Raw genomic sequence first — 27,406 nt, forward strand, 5'->3', positions numbered from 1 at the left:
ATATAATGAATGGATTTTGGCTATTCAAGAATAGCTTAATCAGTTTTCCAAAAACGATGTTTGGGATTTGGTTCCGAAACCTAAGGGAACTGGTGTTATTGGAACAAAGTGGATATTCAGAAACAAGCTAAATGAGAAAGGTGAAGTTTTCAGAAATAAGGCACGATTTGTTGCACAAGGTTACAGTCAACAAGAAGGGATTGACTACAATTAAACCTTTGCTCCAATCGCAAGGTTAGAATCTATTTGTCTTTTAATATCATTTGTTGTTAATAATAATATTATCTTATATCAAATGGATATCAAAAGTGCGTTTCTGAATGAATATATTTTTGAAGAAGTATACATTTACCAACCTCCTGGTTTTGAGAGTATTAAGTATCCTCAACATGTCTTCAAACTTAAGAAGTCACTGTATGGTCTTACACAAGCTACCAGAGATTGGTATGATAGACTAAGTGCCTTTCTTTTGGAGAATGGCTTCTCAAGAGGAAAAGTAGATACTACTCTTTCCTGTTAAAATTATGGAAATGATCTTATGGTATGTCAAATATATGTTGATGATATTATTTTTGGTTCTAATAAACCATCTATTTGTCAAGAATTCTCTAAGCTTATGCAGGCCGAATTTGAAATGAGCCTGATGTAAGAGCTGAAGTATTTTCTGGGTATACAAATCAATCAGACTCCAAATGTTACTTACATTCATCAAAGTAAGTATACAAAAGAGCTCTTGAAGAAATTTGATATGGCAGAATGTAAACCTTCAAATACTCTTTTGCATCCTATTTGTATTCTTGAAAAGGAAGAAGTAAGCTCAAAGGTTTATCAAAAGTTCTATCGTGGTATGATAGTCTCTCTTATATATCTTACTGCTTCTCATCCAGATAGTTTATTCATTGTTTGTCTACGTGTTCGTTTTCAATTAGATCCTAGGGAAACTCACTTAATAGCTGTTAAGAGAATCTTAAAGTATATGAAAGGAACAACTAACCTTGGATTGATGTATAAGAAAACATCAAAATACAAGCTACCAGGTTTCTGTGATGCAGACTATGCAGGAGATAGAATTGAACGCAAAAGTACCTTTGGGAACTATGAATTTCTGGGTGAAAATCCTATCTCATGGTCAAGAAAAATACAATCAACAATTGCATTATCTACTGCTGAAGCATAATACATATCATCATCATTATGCAGCACTGTAATGCTCTAGATGAAGAGTCAACTGTAAGACTTTCAAATATATGTAAGTAAGATTCCTATCTTTTGTGATAATAATGTTGATATTTGCTTAAGTAAGAATCCTATTTTATACTAAAGAGCTTAACACATAGAAATCAAGCATCACTTTATAAGAGATCATGTTCGGAAAGGGAACCTTCTTTTAAAATTTATAGATACAAACCATCAATGAGCTGATATTTTTGCAAAACCCTTAGCTGAAGATAGATTTTTGTTCATTCTTAAACATCTAAAAATTGAGTTCTGTCCAAAATGAATCTTGAATATATGTGTTTTCCTCTTCTATGGGAAATAAGATATTAATCTTATGAAAGCTTGTTTTTCTGTCAAACGATACTTCTACAAGTTAGAAGATGTCCTAATGAGAAACATATTCAGTCATAAATCTGTTGGTTTCCTGACTCTGAGAATATTAAGTCATGGGTTCTCAAATAAGAATATATGATTTGACTTATGTCACTTATATCATATTAGTTTATTTGAACATAACCTCAAGTAGTGTGAAATATCCTTGAGAATATCTAGAAATTATCTATATTTCACCCTATATGTTTATGAATGGAAGTGTTGAGACATGTTTTAAGTAAAATATGAATCTAATTAAACACAAACATTTATTTATTTCTAGTAATTTTTGTCTAGTTGCATTTATTACTCTGACAAGTCTCTTGAAAATAATCCTATCAACTGTTTAAAATACATTGAGTTTTTCAAGATAGATCGGTCAAATGACAAGACCATTTTCTTTGTCAAAACTTTCTCTGGAATGTTTATTAATGACAAAATCAATTATTTGTTGTTTTTAACTTTTCGATTATGACAAAAAGGGGGAGAAATAAAATGATGATTTTGATATATATATCTATTCTCAACAAATCTCGCTGCTTACATTTCAATTCAAAACTAAGATTTTTAAATGAGATTCAGGAATGCACTAATTCTGATACATGAATTATATCCTGAATGATTTGAGAAAACTTCTGATAGTCAATCAAAAATATCTGAAAAAACAGTATCTGATAAAAAAAATTGTTCAGAATATCTAAAGATATGCAGAGACTATGATGTTAAATTTATCTGATGAGATAAAATCTTTTTTATCAAACTCTGATGATCATAAAAATCTGATTCACATATTCTAATACTTAATACTAATGAATCAAATGTTCTGATACTATTCAATCAAGCATGATCTGACTTTATTGCGCTCTGATATGATTCACCAAGTTCTACGATACATGAAAAATATGTACTCTAACATATGAATAATCACAAGCCCCGTCATTTAAAGATCTAAATTTTCTGATATCTGATGCTTTGACTAAAGCGAATACTTATGACAAGATCATATGAAATGTGAACAAGGCTCAGAAAACCCTTTATCTATGTTAAAGTCTTAAGTTTTAGATTCAAGGGGAGATTATTTAACTCATGTGGAGTCTTCCAAACAATGCTCAGTTATCCCTTCCTTCTAAAATTTGTAAGTCTTTGACTCGGGGGGGGGGGGGGAGTGTACGATTCAAGGGGAGTTTTATCTATCAAAACTATGATTTGTTTATTTTTGTGACATTACCCTGTAAAATTGTTACATCAAAATAAATGGTTTTGTCATCATCAAAAAGGGGTGTTAGTTACCAATTTGTGTAAATATCTTAGGTAATTTTTGGTAACTTTCAAGTCTTTTTGTGGTTAATAGTAGTATTTTATTATCATTTGGTATATATTTATTCTTATATTTATATTATTGTTGAATAGTTCTTATCTTTGCAATCTATGTTGGATTTTGTAGTTTTTATAGATAATTGGAAGCTTGGACCATGGAAAAAGGACTTTGAAGATGTTCCAAGCCCAAAGCCAAAGATTGCTAAAAAGAGGTAGCGCGCTAAGCGAGGTTGAGCCCGCTAAGCGCGGTTTTGAAGAAAAGAAGGAAGTTCTGACAGAGTTCCGCGCTAAGCGAGGTCTGGAGCCCGCTTAGCGCGGTTGGGCGGTTTAAGCAATTTTTGATGGCGCGCTTAGCGGGCTACACCGCGCTAAGCGCGGTCTGCGAAACTTTGTTTATTTGACTAGGGGCCATATCACTTTGAAGGAGAGAGAGAGATATTTTGAGAGAGAACCAAGAACACAAAACACTGTAGCAAACTAAGAGTTGAAGATTCGAAGCCTTGATCGTCGATTAATCGCCTTTGATGCTTGTTGATCTTCATCCTTTACTTCTTGAGCAAGCTACCATTCTCATGGATAGCTAAATCTCTTTTGTATCAAGATAAGATGTAATCTTCCTAGCTTTTTGTATGTATTTCTTGTGAATATATTGTGTATGAACATGTGATGATCAATATAAATGGTTTAGTTTGTTTATTAAAGCTTTTCTATGGTATAAATGTTTGAGACATCAATGTTTGTATCTAGACCTAACTCTATCATTTATCAAACTATAAGTTGCAGACATGGATTTAGCGTTTGATGTTTACTTAGTATCGGTTTTTAAACGTTATTTGTATTGTTTAAACGGTGGAGAAATCGTCGGTTAAACAATACGGTAAATCTAACTATATCGTTGCAGACACGGACGATATAGGCGTCGATAGGTAATTATATTGATCGTTACCGAGTTCAAATACGTACATTTATAAGGAAACATACAAATTTAGGTCGATGAAATCGAATCTTGATACATTTTCTTTAACTTAGAACTTTCATTACTTTACTCTTTGCAACTAAAAGTGTGAATGATCTTTTGCAAACCCGAACTTAAAGTAACATTAACTCAAGACAAAATAGGCTATAGAACGGCGGTAATATCGCAATAATCCCTGTGGATACGATATAAACGAAAAGTACACCACAATACTCATTTCAACAAAATGGCGCCGTTGCCGGGGATTGTTGTTTAGATATTGCAAGCATTGCAATAGTTTGTTTTGTATTGAGTCTTATAATTAATTTCTTGTTCCTAAAATTATATTCCTTGTGTTTGTTAATTTGCTTGGTTAGTTTTTCAGATTACAGTTTATGCGAGGACGTATACCTGCAGATCAACTCCTTTTTGATCCTGAGATTGAAAGGACTGCGCGTAGAGAGAATAGCAAAACTCGTAGGAGGAGACAACTAGCTAGGGAAAGAAGACAACAACAAGAAGCATCTTCTTCTTCAACTCCGGTTGAAAACTTGGTTGAGGAAGAAATGGCTGCGGATCCTCCACCTCGAGGGCCTTGTGTTAATAGCCCTCGACTCAATGCACAATTTGCTCATGATCAGGCCAATGGAAGAAACTCCGAAATGAAGACGGGGTTACTTCAATTATTATACCAAAATCCGTTCACAGGGGCAGATCACGAGGATCCATTTACTCATCTGACAAAGTTCTATGAGATCGCCGGAACCATTGGTGCTCTGGAAGCCGAAGAAGAACAGGTGTTCAGGAGACTTTTTCCTCATTCCTTAATTAGAAAAGCTAAGGAATGGTACCTTGATCAACCAAATAATGTCATGACAAATTGGAACGAGTTAGAAGAGAAGTTCTTGGATCGGTTCTTTCCTCACAATAGGTTCATGGAAGCGAAAACTTCTATTGCGGTGTTCTCTCAAGGTTCGAATGAATCTCTCAATGAAGCATGGGAGAGGTTCAAGTCCATGGTTAGAAAATGCAAAGGTCATGGGTTTGATGAATTGTCTCAAATCCATATCTTTAGGAATGGACTCCAACCTCAACCAAAAACTCTTTTAGATGCTACCGCGGGTGGTTCGTTGATGTCAAAAACAGCTGCTGAAGCAATTGCTATCATTGATAGGATGGCTTTGAATGATCATCAAGGGCAACACAACCGTAGTGCATCGCAAAGAATACCAGGAGTTCTCGCCAAGACTTGGTGGATTTTGCTGATTGGCCTGAGGTCAGTCCATTTCCTGAGGAGGAGGAAGGTGGCGAGGATGAAAATGTGGAAGAAAATCAGGATGAGGATGAGTAGTTTTATATTTTATGTTTAGTGCTATTAGTATGTTTAGTGCTAGTTTTTTTTATTTTGACATTAGCTTTGTTATGTTTTGTTCCATCCTTTTATAGGATGAGGTATTTTGAACCTTAGGCATTGCTATGCCTTTTTGGATATTGTGACACCTTTTGGTGTTTGTTTTAAATTATTAAGTTTTTAATTTAATTGCTTTTATTTCTATGAACATATGCAATTGTGTTTTTTTTTAATTTTTGTTGTCCTTGTGAAAGTGTTTCCTTGAGGGAGCAAGTTTTACATCCAATTGGGGCGGTGATGATATAATGTGAAATTAGTACGTGCAAGGTACATTTTTATCGTTTCTTTAATATACCATAAATTAGATGCTTGTAATTGTACAAATTAGATGTCATATTTTCTTTAACAAATATAGTTCAATATTGAATCATTTTAGTTCTAAAACTAGTGTGAGGAGCCTTTCCATTGTACATATATATATTATTTTGTGATTACCAACAATGTGCGTTTAACTCGTGTTTATTATGTTTAATCTTGCGTTTTTATTTTAATTGTGTAAAGCATGAAAGTGATCAAAGCATTTTGTTTTGCATTTCGAGTATAACTTATCTACCATATATAACCTACCCGGTGAGTGTGTGAGCATTTGATAACCACTTTGAGCCATTTTTGCCAAGATTCAAGCGGTATCAATTCCTTGTCTATATTTGCCGATTTTTGATATGAATCTTGATGATTTTCTTTCAACCTTGAAGAGTACCATTAATTGTGGTTAGGAATGTTTCCTTTTCGCCTTAGAATAGAGAGCATTCGTGATTATGTGGTGGTAATATGCAAGTTGGGGAGAATATAAAATTATGGTTGTATTGGTAGTGAGAGGTAAATAAGTGATTGCTCAAGAGAAAAAGAAAGAGAAAAAGAAAGAGAAAAAGAAAAAGAAAAAGAAAAAGAAAAAAGCTTTGTATATAGCTAGTGTCTTTTATATTAAAGTGATGAACTCTTGAGCAATAAAATTGTATGATCGGTTGATAAGGATGTGTGGATATAATCGTGATTTGAATGCTCTCTTAGGAATTGACCCTTTCGTTTCAATGGCCTTGAGAAATGACACTTCCTTGTTAACCAAGCCAAGATACAACCCTAAAGTCTTTGTGATTCTTGCTTTTACGCTTTTTATATAAATGTTGTGTAGATGAATGCATAATTAATTCTGGATGTTGGCGACATTGTTGTGTGAGTGTTAGGTCCTCAATTTTGTCTCTTACTAGAGAAGTGTGTAGGTTGTGATTCAATTTTGAACTTATTTTGTTTTAGGAACTGTTTACATCAAAGGTGTATTTAGTATTAGTATCTCAATCATGGTATTATTTTAGCAAGGGTGAAATGTTACTTGTGTGCTTATGGAATTTGAACCACCCATTTGTTCTTGTCTTAGCTTGTGCTCTCTTGGTTTTGTTTGTTGTTGTTTTCATGTTTGTTTTTGTTTGAGGACAAACAAAGGTTTAAGTTGGGGAGAGTTGTTAGTTACCAATTTGTGTAAATATCTTAGGTAATTTTTGGTAACTTTCAAGTCTTTTTGTGGTTAATAGTAGTATTTTATTATCATTTGGTATATATTTATTCTTATATTTATATTATTGTTGAATAGTTCTTATCTTTGCAATCTATGTTGGATTTTGTAGTTTTTATAGATAATTGGAAGCTTGGACCATGAAAAAAGGACTTTGAAGATGTTCCAAGCCCAAAGCCAAAGATTGCTGAAAAGAGGTAGCGCGCTAAGCGAGGTTGAGCCCGCTAAGCGCGGTTTTGAAGAAAAGAAGGAAGTTCTGACAGAGAGTTCCGCGCTAAGCGAGGTCTGGAGCCCGCTTAGCGCGGTTGGGCGGTTTAAGCAATTTTTGATGGCGCGCTTAGCGGGCTACACCGCGCTAAGCACGGTCTGCGAAACTTTGTTTATTTGACTAGGGGCCAGATCACTTTGAAGGAGAGAGAGAGAGAGATATTTTGAGAGAGAACCAAGAGCACAAAACACTGTAGCAAACTAAGAGTTGAAGATTCGAAGCCTTGATCGTCGATTAATCGCCTTTGATGCTTGTTGATCTTCATCCTTTACTTCTTGAGCAAGCTACCATTCTCATGGATAGCTAAATCTCTTTTGTATCAAGATAAGATGTAATCTTCCTAGCTTTTTGTATGTATTTCTTGTGAATATATTGTGTATGAACATGTGATGATCAATATAAATGGTTTAGTTTGTTTATTAAAGCTTTTCTATGGTATAAATGTTTGAGACATCAATGTTTGTATCTAGACCTAACTCTATCATTTATCAAACTATAAGTTGCAGACATAGATTTAGCGTTTGATGTTTACTTAGTATCAGTTTTTAAACGTTATTTGTATTGTTTAAACGGTGGAGAAATCGTCGGTTAAACAATACGGTAAATCTAACTATATCGTTGCGGACACGGACGATATAGGCGTCGATACGTAATTATATTGATCGTTACCGAGTTCAAATACGTACATTTATAAGGAAACATACAAATTTAGGTCGATGAAATCGAATCTTGATACATTTTCTTTAACTTAGAACTTTCATTACTTTACTCTTTGCTACTAAAAGTGTGAATGATCTTTTGCAAACCCAAACTTAAAGTAACATTAACTCAAGACAAAATAGGCTATAGAACGGCGGTAATATCGCAATAATCCCTGTGGATACGATATAAACGAAAAGTACACCACAATAAGGGGTAGATATTTAGAACAAGATTTGGTTCTGCATTCAATCTTTAAGCTTTGATGATAACAATACATATATTTGTATGAAACAATTTTGTACTCTAATAGTTTCTTAAGTGTACAGATTTACTACTTTGGTTGATTAGGAGTGTTGTCCAGATAATCATCAGAATAAACATCATCACACATCAGAAGAATTATTCATCTCGATTCTAAAGTTACATCAGCCGTTCTGAAGAATGTTGAATGACTCATCGGAAAAAGGGTTTACAAATGTTCTGAAGCAAAGCGACTACTTAGAAATCAGAATTTAGTTCAAATACGCTTGTTGCTTCTAGTACACGAATCAGAATGTGTCGTTCAGATAGGCTACTGCTTTTGACTCTGAAGACTTCTTTCTGAATCTGAAAAATTGTTTTTCTTGGAACGTCTATGTTACTTGATCTCTTCACTGCACTTTCTACTTCAGATAAGAAGTACATCTCAACTGAAGAATGATCAGAAACTTTCAAAAGAAGCAATATGGTACAATAATACATCACCTTTTCACTTTTGCAAGACGTATTTACGATTGCGTCTTTTGTGTGCTCACTGTTCCCCAAGAATTTTTAGAGTCGTTACTTCAAGGAAAGCTTTGTCTTGTCCTCTCTCAATGGTCATCTTTTCAAGGGACTATGTATATGAGACACTCTCTTTCAAAGAAGCTGCATAAAAAAACAATGTTATTCAAGTAATATTTTCAAACTCAGCAAATTTTAATTTACTCCCTATAATGTTAGCGATTTTTCATTTACCCCCCCTCATAATAAAATAAGTAATAAAATTATAAAAAAAAAGTTTAAAAAAATGTTCTATTTAAAATAAAAATAAAAATTTAAGAAATATTAAAAAATTCCACGTGGATTTAAAAATTAAAAGAAAATACCACATATGAAGTTAGAGAAAATCTTTGCTTCAATGTGGCAGTCAGGGGAGGTACTTGAAGGAATCTAGAAATTGCAAGGGGGGTTACAAAAAAAACTTTACCCGGGGATAAAATCAAATATCGCTAATATTACAGGGGGTGTTGTATATTTAACCCTTTTGAAAATAATAAGATTGCAGATACTGGAGTTCGAATCCATGTGCAGATAAATTTACCCCTCAGTATTTTAAAACCTGACGGGTAAAGTGGTAGCTTTTCAAGAAACTCTTTCGTTACATCATTTCTGTATCCGATGTTAAATGTATTTTGCGTTCGAGGTGAAATAATTTTTTTGTAGTAGTGACTACCAAGATAAAACTGGAGAGAAGAACCTCCTTCTTTTCCACTTGAATTGTCAAAACTAGCCACAAAGCATTGCTAACCTCTAAAATATTAAATAAATCATTAAAGAAATGTAAAATTAAATAACAAAACCTCCTTTACATTCACAAATATCCAAATATGTGATTTAGATCCATATGACAACATAATTAGTATGAGGTAGAAGATGAAAGAAATTGTTTGCAAGTGTTCAAAAAAGATTGAAAAATCTTTTAAAAATTAAGAGAACAAGTGAGTTGTGAGTTTTCAAATCAACATTAAAGTGTATATTTTCTAACATTATGAAGGTTTTTAGAGAAAATGGTATTTATATGTGTTTGAGATCTAGCACAAAAAGAAGTAAAAAATGGTGTATGATTCAAGTCAAAAGAAGAGGTATGATTGGAATCAAAAAACCAAGTTAATTGAATCAAGAAGTAAAGACTACATGAAACTCATTCGTGTGATTCGAGTCACAAGATCTATGATTTGAGTCACATAATTTATGTCACATGATTCAAGTCACAAAAACTAGTTATTCGAATCAAAGTTCCAGAAAAAAATAGGAATTTTTTTTTGTTCAGTTTGATTAGAATCGGGCTTTCTTGTGATTTGAATCGGAGGGATGTAATTCAAATCATGAAGTACGTTTGTTCGAATCATGAAAATTGAAAAATGGTTCCTGAGCTCTCCACTACTAGAAAAACTGCTTTTCATGAAAACTTTTTCACCTTACATATCAAAAAAATCCCAAGGTATAATCCCTTGACACGCCAAGTTTTTTTTCTTAAAAAAATATATAATCTATTCCGTTAGTTTTTAATGAAAACAGAGGGGTAAACTATTTCAGTGTACATGCTTCTAATCCCAGAAGCTTCAGATTATGATTTTATTCTAATAAAATTGGCGCCTTCCTAAATATTTTATTTTTAATCTAAACATACACCAATTTTCACCTCGATTTTGATTTCCAAACGAGGTGAATTTTTTTCTCCGATTTATATAGTGTAGCTTGTAGATTTAAGTTTCACTTTGCTAAGCAACACAAACAAAACCCTAACGAAGAGCCCTTAACGAGAGAGACCTAAAAAAGATGGGCCATAAAAACATATCATCTTCAATACAAAGATGATATATGTTTTGGGCTCTCGTATCTTCCTTAGAGATCCAAATCATTTTCTTTCACTTCTTCTTCAGAGATCCGGTACGTCAAACATCACTACTTATTTTGTTGTTGTTGTTAAGATCCAAAATCCTAGAGGTTTTATCTTGTTGTTTAAATATATTTATGTTATAGGTTTATAAATGTTGTTGTTGGGACCCATTATTGAGACCTGAAACCTTGGAGGTTTTAGCTTGTAGTTGTTGTTTAAACATATTTATCACTACAACAAATAACGCATTTTCGTGACGAAGCCTTCACGTCATCCAAATAAAACAAGGTTTTATTCCAAGGCGCATCACACCTATATATATATATATATATATATATATATATATATATATATATATATATATATATATATATATATATATATATATATATATATATATATATATATATATATATATATATATAAATAATAACTTGTTGCCTCGGTTGTTTTAAAAATCAAGGTGATATACCATTCAGGACATGCTTCAAATCTTAGCTAATGCACTTTATGTTTTTATTTGTTAACAACTATAAAATAAATGATTTAACCCTTCGGTTTATTTGATAACCCAAGGGATAAAAATAATCAAATTTTACTATAAAGCACTCACAGAACAGATTTCACCCTAATGTTATCTTATTTGTAGCCGCCCCACCATCGAATGCATAATTTTTTTTAGGATGAATTGCAAAACTGATAAAAAAAAATTCTTCGACCTTGAACAAAACATTTTTTCAGCTTTTGCAATCCATCTCAGACAATGGTGTTGATGTTGTTGTTGTTGAAGGTTTTGAAAAACTATGATTTATTCCTAAAAGTCTTTACTGATGGATTGCAAGTGTTGAAAAAACATTTTCCAATTTTTGGAACAAACACCTAATTAGAAGTTCGATGCATTCAAAGCATGCAAATTGTATACGCTAGTGAAGGCAGTGAGTGATAATGATAGCATCACCAATCAATCTTGGTGAAGGAATGTCTGACATTCGTGTGCAGATCTCTAGCATCTTGTATGAGACATGAACATGTTGTATTTTTAATATTCTAGGTAAACAATCTTGATATTCTACGAAGATTTGTTGCATAGAATGTAATTTTGATATTCTGGGTAAACAATATAACCATTTAAAAAAATACTTTAACCCATCGATTTTTGTTCAAACCGAGGGGTTAGAGTAAAATAATTGTTTTTACAAAAATAGTTACATTATTTGCCCAGAATATTAAAAATACACTGTATGCAACAAATATTGTATGAGACATACTCTTGATGTAATTTTAATATTTCGGGTAAACAATCTTGATATTCTGCGAAGATTTGATTCATACAATGTATTTTTAATATTTTGGGTAAACAATGTAACCAATTTTGTAAAAAAAATTACTCTAACCTCTTAGTTGTTTTAAAAACCGAAATGATAGTTAAGTGTTTTTTTTACTATGAAGTGCTTGAAACCTAAGGAAACTTGGAAAAGTTGTCTACGATGGATTGCAAGAGCAGAAAATCATTTGGGTTCAAGGTTTGTTCTATTAAATTTTTTATTTGTACCGAAAATATTATTGATTATTGATATTAATTATCTTGCCCTTTTTTTCATTAGAAACAAATACATGCAAGATCGACAGAGAATATCCTTGAACAAACCCTTTTGTTTTGTTACCTCGTCTAAGAAATCGATGTAAGATCTCTTTTACAATATTTTTTTTAGTTCTTTGGGGGTAATTATGTTTAGTTAAATAGTATTCTTTTGTTTAATTTATTTATATTATGATTATTATTTTATTTAGTTTATAGGGTTAATGTTTATTTAGTTTATTATTATTATTTCAGTCAAGTGTGTCCACTTATACAGATAACATGATGGCTATAGGACATCAAGGAGGCTACGCTACAATGCCTTCGTTAACCATAGGCTTAGGTGGTCAAATAGGTGGAGTCATTTATTTACCCCAGACAACACCGTCTTTAAACACCACTTCAGTTATGGCGTTAAGGCATCAGATGGATGAGAGTAACCTAGAATTAGTACACAATTTGACCCAGAAAATGGGGGTTATTTTCAATCCCATGGTCGACCAAATATGTAGAATGCTTGAATCACTTGGAGTCCAACGCGCCATAGGACGTCAGGGTCGAATGTTGATAAACCAGAGGTGGGTGCACCTCAAGGAAACCAAGAGCGTCCATTTAGGCCTCAATTGGGCTTAATGTTAGCTTACACAGGCCCAACTATTTGTCACCTTTGCTTGATTATATTCTACAAGCAGAATTTCCTAGGGGATGTAAAGTGCCTAAGTTTACCAAGTTCGCAGGTGAGACAAACGAGTCGACTATTGAACACGTAGCTAGGTATGAGATAGAAGCTGGCGATATTGCCAACGATGAAGGGTTAAAAATAAGATATTTTCCTAGTTCATTGACCAAAAATGCGTTCACCTAGTTCACCATACTAGCTCCTAATTCTATAGGAACTTAGGAGCAGTTAGAGCACGTATTCCATGAGCAATTCTACATGGGCTAGTCTAAGATTAGATTGAAGGAACTTTAATTGGTTAAAAGAAGATCACCCAAATCTATAGATGATTATTTGAATAGGTTCAGGTTGCTAAAAGCTATATGCGTCACTAGAGTTCCTGAACATGAATTAGTTGAAATGGCTGCTTGGGTTTAGACTATTCCACTATGAAGAAATTAGACATCTAATATCTTAGAGATATGGCCCAGTTGGCCGATAGGGTTCGATAAGTCAAACGCTTAAAAATAGAGAAAATCAGGGCATCAAAAAACCACAAGAGAGAAAAGATTACATATGTTGACACTGATGAATATCCTTCATAATGGATAGATGAATGCACATAGGCTGGAGAAGTTAACATAGCTGAGTGTTAACCTTGCCCTCCATATGTGTGCAAAGTGGTGAAACCGTCAAAAGGAAATAAAATTGACGAACCAAAGAATGACAGGTTTTCTAATAAGACATACACGTTAGATATTACTAAATGTGATGAAATATTTGATGTTTTAGTGTTAGATGGACAGATTTTGGTGCCTCCGGGCCTCAAAAATCCACCATTAGAACAAAAACAGAAAAAGGGTTTTGGCAAATATCATAATTTTTTGGGTCATAACACTTCTTAATGCGTTCTTTTCAGGGATTTGGTGCAGAAAGCGCTGAAGGATGGGAGGCTACAGTTTGGTGAGAAACCAAAGGCTTCCATAAAGATTGACGCTGATCCTTTGCATGTTGCTGATGCTAACTTGCTCGAACCAGTTGAGGTTCTCATGGTACAGGTTACTGATGGTCTCGATGATAAACTATGTACAATGGTCGAACGAATGGCTGTACTAACACATGAGGCTTCTTAGGGTCTCATTGGCGAACAAGTTGGAATAACAGGTCAACTGGGGCACTAATAACTGAGGATACTAGGGGTCTCAAAGGTGAACAGGGTAACGCAACGGATCAGGGAAAGATGTTAACAATTGAGGCTAATGAAGGCCTCAATGGTGAACATGTAAGCTTCGTAGAGCCATTGGAAGTCATGATGGTAAGGATTACTGAAGATCTCGAATACCACAAAGATGACAAGGGAAAAATGGAATGTGAAGTGAAAATGAGGAATTATCCGACATATGAGCCTGACCTTCATATGCAAGGACCTTGGCTGAGATAATAAGTCTCTACTGGACACTAGAGCTTAGCCTTTATGCTCCTACCTTCTTGGATCAGACTTAAACTGAACCCAGAAGTAATCAATAGGTTGATCATCATTCAACTAGATCACTTATCTAAGACATGTTTTCTGGATAAAACCCTTTTAGATACAAATCCCAGATGCCTCCTCTTCCAAGTCAGGAGTGGGTCCCATACGTATATGATTATCACACATTCCTTTAGCTCCTAGAGCATCTGCCAAGCTATAGGAATTTGCACATCTGCTGATATGATGCTCAAATAGTCAGTAGAACATCAATTTCCTTCTCAAGGAACACTATACATTCCTTGATCACCTTCAAGGTCTTTCAATGGAAGTCCATCTTCAAACAACAACCAGGACAGGTCCATTTGTCTAATTTAGTCAAAACTAGGAATAGCCACGCTGGTGTATATGATCACCATTGATCATCTCTTTTGCAGTTTCTAATCCCTGTAGAGAAAAAATCACACGACAGAGATTCCACAACCAGGGGTGCAGCAGAACAGAACATGTACGACATGTTGGATAGTGGAGTTTGTGTACATTAATACTGAGAGGCGCAATACTTTCAACCTATCAGATGAATGTTACAACATTATATCTAACGTCCTTGCATGATCAAACAATCTTCAAACCTACTACCGAGAACCAGAAGCCTCTTTCCCGTACAGAGACCAGTCTTCTAATCTATGCTTACCCAAAGTACTTCAAAGTAAGAAGTGGAACTAAACAAGAGCAGAAATTCTTCAGAGACTCATGGGTGAACCTTAGAATCTTCTTCACTAAGGTATTCTAGTCCTGTTGACCTTAATTCGACCCTTGGTTTGACAAAGATCAACCCCAACTTCCTTAGCACAGGAACCAACAGACATGTTGTGGAGAAAAATAAATTCTTCCAACTTTTATCCTTATATTAAGCGTTATATTAGATTGCATAATATTCTCCAAATATTCTGCATCTGTAACCACTTAAACAGAATCCAAAAGCCCAACAAAACACTTATTCACGATGTCGGATGATCCTGTAAAGGACATCTTGTTCGACATGTTACATCAGATGTAATTGATAGAGCATCTTGTTCAACATATATTTTCTGCAATGTTGAAACATTTTATCTAACATGTTACTGTCTAGTTTGTTTTACTAAAATTAATGTTAACCATACAAACAGAAAAACTATGTCATCCATTAATAATTGGCCCTTAACAATATACTCGCCAATACTCTTCATTCGATATGGCTTTAACAAATGGATTAAGTACCTGTGTTGTTACTAAATCCACCTCTTTTCATTCAAAGCATCCTAGCATGGGTACTAATTTCTCCATTTTGTATAGATGGTCAATTTCCATGATATATTGGGAGGACAACCTCCTAGTCCTCCCCTCATATGCTTCACTATCGGGTGAGTGTCGTTGGAACAAAATTGGTTTGTACCACATCCCTTGGGTTTTGATGATAATAAAATATTTAAAGAATAATTGGGTATACTAACATATGTTTAAGTGTGCACGAACATAGAATAAAATTCAGATACAAATTCAGTTTTAACACTGCATTGAACATTCAAAGAGAAGACATAAGATGTAGATTCTGAAGATCAGACTATGAAGAATCAGCTTCTGAAGGAGGTCAACTTTTGAAGAAAGTCAACCTCTGAAGGATCAGAACTTCAAGATTTAAACTATGAACATGGTCAAAGATCAGAACTTGAAGATCCTAGATTCTGAGTGAACTTTACTTTTGAAGACTCAGAACCTAAAGTCAGTCAAAGCTCAAGGATCAAGAAACTCTAATAAGTCACTATCAAACTCTGATGACATTTTACCCTCTTCTGATCACGTGAAGACTTAGCATAAATCTGCAGAAGGCGGAAGGAATGCAAGTGATAATTCCTCTTATGGCAGAAGAGTTTCAAAAGGCCCTTCAACGCCATTACCCATATAAGGAAGCTTTCCAACATTTCTGAAGATGCTTCTCTCAAAGAATCCTTGTGCATGAAGTCTTCTCCAACGACTCTTTTGTGCTTATCTATAAAAGGAGCTGAAAAGCTTAGAGAAATTTTAACACAGTGCCTTGAAAAACAAAGAGTTGTTAATCTATCAAATCTATTGCACAAACTTAACTCAGAACTTCTTAATAATTACATATTCTTAAAAGTTCTTAAGTCTTAGAGTCTTTTTATGTTTTATTTTTTTTACACCTCTGATTGTATATCAAGTGTAATTCTGAAGAAAAAAACCTTTATTTGTATGGTAGGTTATAGAATTTTATAGCTTGTTGCTTGAGTATATGAAGTCTCCTGCTTGTTTCTTGAGCATCTGAAGTCTCTTGCTTGTTTCTTGAGCATTTAAAGTCTCTTCCTTGCTGCTTGAGCATCTGAAGTCTCTTGCTTGTTTGTTTGAGCATTTGGAAGTCTCTTGCTTGTGTGCTTGAACATTTGTAATCATAAATTATTATAGTGGAAATCACTTGGATGTACAAGGGGACTGGACTACTCCTAATTTGAGGGAGGAACAAAGATAATTGTTTGTGTCTCTCTTTCCCTCTTCTCTATCTCTTAATGATTTTTATTTGTTATTACTCATTAGACCTTGAATTATATTCTAACCTACTGTTAAGAATCTGAAAAGAGATTTCTAAGAGAAAAAGAAGAAAAAGTTAACACAATTCAATCCTCCTTCTTGTGTTTTTATCACCTTCAGTTGGCATCATAACACAGTCTGTGCATCAACATTTAATAGTAGTACCAACAAAGATCCTGAGAGAAAAACATGATTGAAGTACCTGAAACTAGAGGTACTTCAACAAACAATTATATTATCCGACCTTCAGTGGAGATTCTACTGAGTTTGAATGGTGGCAAAGTAAAATTTACACTCACATCATAGGTCTTGATGATGAGTTATGGAATATTCTTGAAGATGACATTGACTTTGAAGTAGATGTACTAAGTATGGTGGCTGACATAAAGAGCCTCATACCTGCTCAAAAAAGATATATAGAAAACATCACAGAGTAAGAGAAATCTCGGTAAATGCTCTACCTCATTCTGAGTATCTCAAGATTCTCAACATATCTACTACAAAAATAATTTTTGAATCTCTTCGAGCTACTTATGAAAGAAGTCAACAAGTTAAAGAGACAAAGGCAAACCTTTTGGTCCAACAATATGAATTGTTAAAGATGAAGATATTGAAACCATGTTCTCAAAGTTTCAAGTTTTTGTATCTAAACTTTAAATGTTAAACAAGAGCTATACAACTACTTATCATATCAAGAAGATTCTTAGGAGTCTTCCTGCCAAGTAAAGATCTAAGGCAACTGCCATAAAAGAAGATTAAGACTTATACAAGATAAGTTTGGAGAGTCTGATTAGCAATCTCCAGAGTCATGATATGGAGCTGATTGGAGATGAACATGTTAAGAAGTCAAAGTCTCTTGCTTTGAAGTCTGTTGATCATTCTGTAAAATCTTCTCAAGTCTGTAAATCTAAAGAACCTACTCATGAAGGAGGTTCTGAAGAAGATTCAGAAGATGGAGAAATGGCATTCATAATAAAGAGATTTCAATATCTGGCCGTTAAGAAGAACAAAAGATTCTCATGTAGAGGCAGTGGCTTTAGAGGGTCAAGCTATAAAGTCAACAAAGATTATCAGAAGGGATGCTTTAACTGCAAGAAGTCGGGTCACTTTATTGCTGATTGTCCAGAGCTGCAGAAAGACCACCCTAAAAAGGAAAGCTTTCTGAAGAGCTGAAGTGAGGTCCTAGTAATGATCAAAGCTAGTGATGTAAGTGACTCACACTAGTGAAAAACCTATTGTGATTCAAGTATAAGTGGCTAAATTTCACACCGACTAGAAATCGAAGAAATTTTTAGTATATACAAGAAAAGACTCATTCTCCTACTGCATTTTATGTTTTGCGTGAATAAAGTGTTTATGTTTTAAATTCGGAACGTTTAGTTTATTGAAACTTTTGAACGTTTAGTCTATTAACCCTTATGGCACTCCCCATACTCTCTAACGACATTTTATACAAAAAAAAATTCTAATAATTATTTTATACTCTTTGATATAAATTGAGTTTAAAAAGAACAAAAATTTAAAGTAATATCACAACATTTTTAAACATGTTTTTATTCCATGTTATTGTCAGTAGTTGCAAGTTGCAACAATTCAACTCCTTATGGAGAAAAAGACGGAAGATGAATTTGACGTACTGGTCCCCTATGCTGAAACAGAATGTGTAAGGTTGAAAATTTCCTCCAAAAAGTGATTTGAGTGGAGAATGAAGATATTAGATAATTTTCTAAAAACAGAATGTGTAAGGTTGAAAATTTGAAATGCTTTAATTAGAAAATCATAATAGATACTTTAAAGATGAGACATGTAAGGGCTACGTAATTTGAATTGAAGACCAAAGTAAATAAATAAAAAAACAGAGTCTAAGTGAATACCATCACATTACATACATATAGGGGTGCATATAGGGGTGGAAATAGGCTAGGCTAGGCTAGGCTTTAGAAGGCCTGAGTCTGGCCTATGATAAACTTTAAAGGCCTATCATAGGCTCAGTTTTTTGGCCTGGCCTGGCCTTTTTAAAAGCCTGGCCTGACCTGAAAGCCTATTTAAAAAGCCTGTATTTTATTAAAGTTTTCAATTAATCTATATAACTTATGAAGTCTTGTATGTCGACCTATATATACATATATAAGTGAACCTATTTAGCATTTGTTATATATATATATATATATATATATATATATATATATATATATATATATATATATATATATATGGTAGCCTATTTAGCTTTTTTTTAATATATATGCATACATGAACCAACTTATTTAACATATCTCTATTATATATGAAAATATAGGCCGGCCTATAAGGCTTCATAGGCTTTTTTAATAGCCTAAGCCTGGCCTATTTAATAAAATAGGCTTTTAAAAAAGCCTAAGCCTGGCCTCTTTATTAAATAGGCCTGGCCTGGCCTAGGCCTATGTAGGCTGGGCCGTAGGCCCCTGTAGGCCGGCCTGGCCTATTCCCACCCCTACATACATATGATGATATACATAGTTATTATACTGAAACAAACTTTGCTCAATATTCTCAGTGAGCTAGCTTCTTCACCTTTTTTGGTTTACTAATTACATCTTTCATAGCAGAAGCCATTGACATCGTCGCAACCGCACAGTGAAGTACCAAGCTGTCCACAAACGCAGTTTCTGCAAGCTGAGTGACACGTTTTAACAAGATCAAAACAGCGACACTGAGGAGTAAGGGTGGCTACTTTGCAAATACATCTATCACAGCATACTGAGGTGTGCGGTCCACCATTGGAGAGCACTTGAGTTATCAACGATGTTGAGTCGAAACGAGCATTGAGAGATGGAGCTGTGAAGGACAAGAGGAAAAGCAACAAAGATAACCTCATCAATATTCTCTTCATGTTAAGCTCCATTATTACTCTCTCTCTCTTTCGGATTAATTTCTGTATTTCTTTTCCTTTTCCGTGTGAAGAGATATACAGCTACAAAGGGTCAATTTATAATATAGTTTTTACGAATAAAACAAAGATATTAAAATGATATTAAGATAAGAAAGTTATCATTGATTTTTTATTTTAAAATAGCAAAGTAAATTATATATTAATAAATATAAATTTAAAGTTTAGAAATCGAACAACTCAAATTAAGAGCATCGGTACTCAAAAATCCAAGCAAACAAAAAATTCAAAACTTAAACGATAAAACTTGGAGTGTGGGCATGAATTCACTTTCACGCCGGGCTATTAATCATAGTCATTCAGTGATTTACCAACCAACTTTCATGTCAAAAAATAACTTTATTCTGAATTTTTTATATCGTCTAAACCACTAAATGTCAGAATGTAAAAGTCTAAAGAGGATTGTTTTCCTTGTCCTAGACCCTAAAACAACTCAAGGACCCATAAGATCGAATGTGACAAAGACCTAGACTAGCCCATCAAAGTAAAAAATCAATACGAAAAAGCTAACGCAATATCACACAAGACAAAAAGATGGCCAGTCGACTCCTCCTGGCCAATACAAAGCACACACCCAACGTTACTGGAACAAGACACGATTTGACGCCTCAGAAGATTTTGCCTAGACGGTAACTTGTTATGAAGTAGCTTCCAAGAGAATACAACTACTTTGAAAGGCGCATAGCTCTTCCAAACCATGGAAAGTCCCCTCAAAACCCTCTCTGATCTTCCTTTCGGATAGTCAGTCGTGACCAATAGGGTATTGTAATCATATCTAATCGAGAAGCACCTAGGTTGATAAGGTTTCCAAATCGAAGAGTCTTCTTGGTCAACCTTGACCACTCCATTAATGAGACTAAGCAAACCCTATAAAACTTTATCCTCCCAAAACCAGAAAAATATCCTCCAACTAAAATTTCAAACCCAGACATCTCCTTTTCCAAACCCCAAGGAGCCCACCACTTGAAACTTCTTCTCTGAGATAAGGAACAACCTTTCAAACGTGACACACAAAGGGGTTGACCCAACCTAAACATCTTGCTAAAATTTGGTCCTTTCACCTTCCCCTACCACCTTAACACAAGAAAAGGTGAACCAGTTCCCCGCTTGATCTGTCGGAACCAAGAAGAGAAACCCTTTTACCCCTAGGAGACCCCACAAAATATTGCATGTCCTAACCCCCCCCCCCCCCCCCCCCCCCCAAATTGTGAAACGAAACTCTATTGACCGTAGTGAACCAAGAAAATGTCTTTCCTTAGGGAAGGCACATCCGAAAGCATACGCCATATCCACTTACTTAACAAAATAAGATTTACCAATCTAAGATCCTTCACTCCTAAACCATCTGCCCTATTTACCTTTAAACACATCAGCCTACTTAACTATGGCGACCTTTGCTCTACCTTTTAAACCCAAAAAAAACAACCTTCTCTGCATATTTACCAACTTTTTCTAAACCGAACTCGACATCTTCATGAAAGACAACAAGAACTCTAGTATTGAATTCAACACAGGATTTAACAAGACCGATCTTCAGAGAGAATATTAGTGAAAGATTGGATTCAGTTCCCCTTCACTTGAGTGATTTCCATTATAAACAAACATTGATTATAAATTAGTATTATCACAACTTAGTCTTAGATTTGCTTGCCTCTTACTAGGTAATTTTCTTGCCTTACAACTTGTAGGGATTGATGCTTATAATATTAATCGTTGCACTAGCATATCTTTCATTATGTGACCATTGAGAACATTCTCCGTAATAACATAGCACAACAGGTCTTCATCAATGATGTATAAGTGATATGTTTTTCATCTAGGCACATTTCTGGTATAAATGATAGTGTATGTCTAGGTTTAGACGGTAATTTTTTCCTCGAGGTATAGATGATTGCCTTAGTCTTGGTACGGCTAGTCAATTATTTGTACATATGTGATCATTATTTTTTCTAGGAACAGATGATGATTTCATTTATCAAATTGCGTAAAATCATTTGTCAAACTTGCTGACTTATGTACATATGATCATTTCTTTCATCTAGGTTGAAATGACCATTTAAACTTTAGGTTTAGTTGGTAACTCCTTTTAACTATGATACATATAATCAAACAAAATCGAGTATTATACAAATTTCAGTGCCAATAGTTCTTAATTATATTGTTATCATTAAAATTCTACAAAAATAAAGTTATTATTCTTCAAATCATATTTGATAGGAAAAGAAGGATAGAAAAAAAATGTTGAATTGATATTTTTAAATTAGAGTTGTCAAAATATAAGTTTTTTTATAAACAAAAAAATATACAAGACTCACCCATATTTTTCTTTAGAGGTGATATTGTATTGCAGATGTGGGAGATGGAATTGTTAATATCAAAGACTTAGTGATGGCATGACATATGATTAGCTTAAAGTTTAGAGGGTGTTTAAACTTTTATGAATGGACCAAAGCTCCTTTATTGTATCTTAATTAACTTGACTTGAGTTTTGTATCCTTGATTGATTACACCTAATGCTTCCTTTTCTCCTTTTAGAAATAATACTAGTCAGAGACCCGTGCTTCCGCACGGGTGATTTTTTTTTCTGGTGTAGTATTTTTGTAATGATATGAATAATATAAATAAAAGTAATTATAAGCAATATGCATAATTAAAAGGAATTGTTTTACTTGAATAGAGTTAGAGTTTTATTGATTGCTCTGTTATACTCCCAATTCTTTGAAAACCGAATATCCATAGGAATCGTTTTGAAATTTGAAAATAAATACTTTAGTTTTCAAATAAAAGTCATTATTGTTTAAAATAAAATAGGCATTGTATTGAAAGTGGCCCTTAAGATTAAACATTATTATCGTATTCATGTGCTAATTTTGTGTGTAATAAAGAACCATATAAAAAAGGACATGTGAGTTGAAGAAAAAAAATAAAATTTTAACAAATGCAAATGTAAAATTTTAAATATAAATGAAAAATATGAAATAATTTACTTAATTGTAAATTTAACAATAATTATATAGAAAACAATGATCCACAAAAAAATGTTTAAGATAGGTTAAGAACACAATAGAAAAATTGGGTCAGGTAATTTAATAGCTGACGGTCCAACAACAATTAAAAGAAAATGATATAGATCACTATGGTTTAATTATAAATGAAAAATGATCATATAAATTCAACTATATTAAATAATCATATAAAAATACTATAAGATGGAGATAATAAAATGAAATATTAACATTTAAAAATAAAAATTATCTCTCAATTAATAGTAATTGTTGATTAAAATAAAATAGCTACTATGTTGATAATGACCCGTGAAATAAAAAAATAATTTGATGCGATATAAAATATATTTAAAAACAAATGTAAAATAAACAATAATCATGGAAATTTAATTGTATTAAATAATGATAAAAATCGTGAGATGGAGAAAAAATTAAAATAAAGATATTATCTCTCAAATAAAGACAATGATTGATTAAAATAAAATAGACATTATGTTGATAGTGACCCGTGAGATAATAAATAAATAAATAATTAGAGAAAAAATTAAAATGAAAGTAAGAAAGTGTGAAAAAATGTGAGAGAAATTTGAAATTTTAATTAAGATAGAGAAAATGTGTAATGATCGATTAAAAAAAATTAAATATTGAGTTGATAGTGGCCCGTGAAATAATTAAATATTTTTGGGAATAATAATTAAATGATCGATTATTAATATTTTTTGCGATAATAGATAAATGTTGAAAAATTAAAATATGGAAAAATGAAATGCGAAAGAAATTTGAAATTTTAGTAAGATTAAAATTTAAAAATAGATTATTAATATTTTTTGTGATAATAAATAAATTAAGAAAAATTAAAATGAAAGTAAGAAAGTGTGGGAAAATGAAATGTAAAAGAAATTTAAATATGACTTCCATCATCCATGGCTTACATGTGATGTCATCATTCATTCAATAAAGTTGTAGGGAAAATGTTATTTAATTCGGACCAATGAAAAGCTAACACTTGGTGCATCCATTCAATAAAGTTGAAAGAGTGAATACTTAATTTGTTAGTTACAAAAATGACCTTTTATTAGTGCAAATAAATTTTGGTGAAAGGGTAATTTAGGCAATTTGGTCAATCTATTATTAATGAATAGATAGTAGATAGTAGATGTACCATTCATCATTCGTAAACACAAAACTCTGGGATGTCGGTATGCAAGTTGCAATGTATTAAATGAATGTGCATAGATAATCTTGGTGGGGTATTTCATGATATTTCCGTATCTTTGGCAGCGATGTGGATAATCTCCCTTATCCGCCCAACTCAACAAATCAGACTCCCACATGCAAGTTTGGAGTTCCACACAACACATGTGGATAATGCTCGTAGATTTTTTTTATAGTAGATCAAAATATATTAAAAGATCAGGAAAAGTAAACAAAAATATACCCATGATCAAAATATATTAGAATAAGTTAGTCTTTTATTTTTTTTTCCTACAAGGTGGTTCTTTATGTTAACTAATGTGTTAGTGCGTGAGACACTTTTGATTCCTAAGGTCGAAAACTCTCAAGGGTTGGAGAAATTTCGGCCAATTTGCTTGATTGGAAGTATGTATAAAGTCATTTCTAAGCTCTTAGTATCAAGACTTAGAAGGGTAATAGAGAAGATTATATCCAACAATCAAACAACCTTCATTCCGGGGAGACAAATTTTGGATGGTATCTTGTTGACGAATGAGATAATTGACTATGCTAAGAGAGAACACAAAAACTGTATGCTATTTAAGGTGGACTTTGCTCAAGCATATGATTGTGTGGATTGGAATTATTTGAGAGGGATTTTGAAGAAAGTTGGGTTCGGTCAAAGGTGGATGAGATGGTTAGAAGCTGGAATTTTCACAAGTGAGATGTTGGTACTGATTAACGAAAGTCCAACAGGTGAATTTTATGTTAAGCGTGGTTTGAGGCAAGGGGATCCCCTTTCCCCCTATCTGTTTGCTATTGCAGCGGAAGGTTTGCCTAGAATTGTCAACAAGGCAGTCGAAATTGGTAATTTTAAGGAATTTAAGGTGAATGAGGAGGAAGCTTTCAGTTTATTGCAGTTTGCGGACGACAGGATAATAGTGGGGGAAGGAACCTGGAGTAACCTTTGGTCGTTGAAAGCAATTTTGCGAGGATTTGAAATGGTCTCTAGTTTACGAATTAACATGTGCAAGAGCAAAATATATGGGATAGGGATTGAGGATTACTTTCTGCCAGCAGCTGCACAATTTCTTTCTTGCATGATTGATCGAATTCCTTTCAAATTTCTTAGAATTGTTGTTAGTGGGAATCACGGAAGATTGGAATTTTGGAAGCCAATTGTTAACAGGCTGAAAGCTAAGATATCAACATGGAAGGGTAGATTGTTGTCAATGGGAGGATGCGTCACTTTGATCAATTCAACATTGTCAAATTTACCTGTCTATTACTTCTCATTCTTCAAAGTGCCGACACAGATAATTCATGAAATTACTTGTATCCAAAGGAACTTTTTATGGAATGGTTCGGTTGTTAAATGTGGCATATCGTGGTTGAATTGGAATTTTGTTTGTCGATCTAAAGAAGAAGGTGGTTTGGGTATCAAAGATGTGAATTCTTTCAATCAAGCTTTGTTATGTAAATGGATTTGGAGATTATGTGTTGACCGCAATGCTATCTGGGCGGCTCTGTTGAGGTAGCGTTATGGTGACTTGGGGAATTGCATCTGGAACGACACTGAAATAGGATCAAAGGAAAAACAATCTCTTTGATGGCGAGATTTAATGTCATTTAAGGGGACTAAACCAAATAATGGTTTTAAGCATACTGTATCATGAAGGCTGGGTGATGGCGCGCTGATTCCTTTTTGGAATTCAAAATGGATTGGTAATACATCACTATTAAATCTCTTCCCATATCTATATGTTGTTGTGTCCGACATTGGCTCTATTGTTGCGAAAAATGGTTATTGGACGGACAATCGATGGAATTGGAAGATTGAGTGGAACTTGGATGTGAGTAATCCAGATTTAATGTTGCAAGCGAGAGATTTGGGTGAACTATTGCTAGAAGTGCAGCCGATCTAGTTCAAAGATGACGTTTTGGTGTGGCCTTTTGTCGAGGAAAACTGTTACTCTGTGAAATTATATTATGCTAGATTGGTGCAGGGCCAGCAGGAGAATTGGAGGAATGTGGCGATGGTGAAAGCAGTGAAGAAGGCCTGGAAGGCTAAAGTGCCTCAAAAGGTTAAGTTGTTTGCTTGGCGTTTGCTTTAGGATCGATTACCAACTCGATGTCAACTTGCAAGGAGAGGAATAATTACTAATGAGATTGATAAGGTGTGCGTTTTATGTAATGAATTGTCGGAGGAAGCTGACCACATTATGTGGAACTACAGGTTTGTCCAACAAGTTTGGAAACTTGTGTTGGAATGGTTAGGCATGGCTACAAGATCCTATAACAATCAAACATGCTGTGAGAATTTCTTGCATTTTCTGGAGTGCTTAAAAGGAAAAGTGTCAAGACGAAGGGAAAGGGTTGTTTGGTTAGCAACAACTTGGTGCATATGGAAGTTTAGAAATGGTAAAATCTTTAACAATGAGGAAGATGATGTGGAAGGCATTGTTATCAAAATCAAGATGTTTACTTGGTGGTGGCTTCAAATTGGAGCAAATAGATTAAATTGTAATTTCTACCAATGGTGTAAATATCCGTTGGATTTTCTTTGATGATTTTGTTAGCTACTTGTTGTATTTGGGTTTGAGTACCCCTAATACTCATTGTTGAATATAACGTTGGTTATAAAAAAAATAAAAAATAATATGCTAAACTCAAACACTCACACACAACAAAGAGAGTGAGCAAGAGAAAATGAAACTTAGTTGTATTTAATTTCTAAAAGGTATAATTTACAAACATAACATACATGCCTTTATATAGGCTTTGATGAAAACAAGCTACACGGTCAATCACTAGTTTTTATAGTGAACTTTTTCTCTTCACATGGTACATAATTATTGAAATTCCTCGTTTATGTCCTTAGGTTGGAGCTTGAGCTTTAATTTGTGTTGCATTTATCATAGCAGAAGTCGGTGAAATCACGGCAAAGACACCATGTTGGATGTAATTTGGAACAAAAACAATCTTTGCAAGCTGAGTGACATGTGGTTCCAGCATCAGCACAACGATATCGAGGAGGGTTAGAACCTGTGCTAAGGCACAATTCACAGCATGCTGTTGTTGTGGATATGACATTGTAATTTGTAGCCTTATCACCATTGGAGAGCACTTGAGTGATGAAAGATGTTGAATTGAGATGAGCATCAATTGTTCCATTGAAGTTTAAGAGGAAAAACAACAAAGCTAACTTCATCATTGCTTTCTTCTTCATCGACTCCATTTATTACTCTATACCTCGATTTCTCTTTCTGCTTGTTATAATTTAATACTACCTCTTATGAAGAGCCAAGAAATACATGGCTCTATTCATAAATGAGTGTATATGTTAAGGTAGAATAATAATGCTATATTTAAACAATACACTCTTCATATTTTTTATAAAGTTTTATCGTTTTAGTGGCAAGCCTCCATTTTGGGTTTACGATACCAGTAGAGAATTTTTTCTTTATAAAACGTATATATTGTTATGAGTAGGGGTGGCAAAACGAGCTATGGCTCGCCGGGCCGGCTCGCGCACCCGCTAAAGAATGGCGGGTTGGATTGAGATTTTAGGTCCGCCGCTCGTCAAAGTCCGTCCCGCCAAAATCCGCCGTCCGTCA

At 33.8% G+C, this 27,406-nt stretch overlaps 2 protein-coding genes across 2 annotated transcripts; one reads left to right on the plus strand and one right to left on the minus strand.

Moving 5' to 3' along the window:
* Window positions 1-748: 748 nt before the first annotated feature.
* On the plus strand, window positions 749-1,177 carry LOC131614350 (uncharacterized mitochondrial protein AtMg00810-like). Its single transcript, XM_058885945.1, has one exon. It carries the CDS (start codon window positions 749-751, stop codon window positions 1,175-1,177), a length of 429 nt encoding a protein of 142 aa, XP_058741928.1.
* Window positions 1,178-26,685: 25,508 nt separating this feature from the next.
* Window positions 26,686-27,027, minus strand: LOC131614351 (Bowman-Birk type wound-induced trypsin inhibitor-like). The gene has a single exon (XM_058885947.1). It carries the CDS (start codon window positions 27,025-27,027, stop codon window positions 26,686-26,688), a length of 342 nt encoding a protein of 113 aa, XP_058741930.1.
* Between the last annotated feature and the right edge of the window lie 379 nt (window positions 27,028-27,406).

Source organism: Vicia villosa, linkage group LG6 (assembly GCF_029867415.1).
Source record: "Vicia villosa cultivar HV-30 ecotype Madison, WI linkage group LG6, Vvil1.0, whole genome shotgun sequence".
Classification (NCBI taxonomy): domain Eukaryota; kingdom Viridiplantae; phylum Streptophyta; class Magnoliopsida; order Fabales; family Fabaceae; genus Vicia; species Vicia villosa.

Excerpts from the sequence above, each read along its gene's own strand:
- LOC131614350 (XM_058885945.1), top strand. The coding sequence starts at position 749 with ATGGCAGAATGTAAACCTTCAAATACTCTTTTGCATCCTATTTGTATT.
- LOC131614351 (XM_058885947.1), bottom strand. The coding sequence starts at position 27,027 with ATGGAGTCGATGAAGAAGAAAGCAATGATGAAGTTAGCTTTGTTGTTT.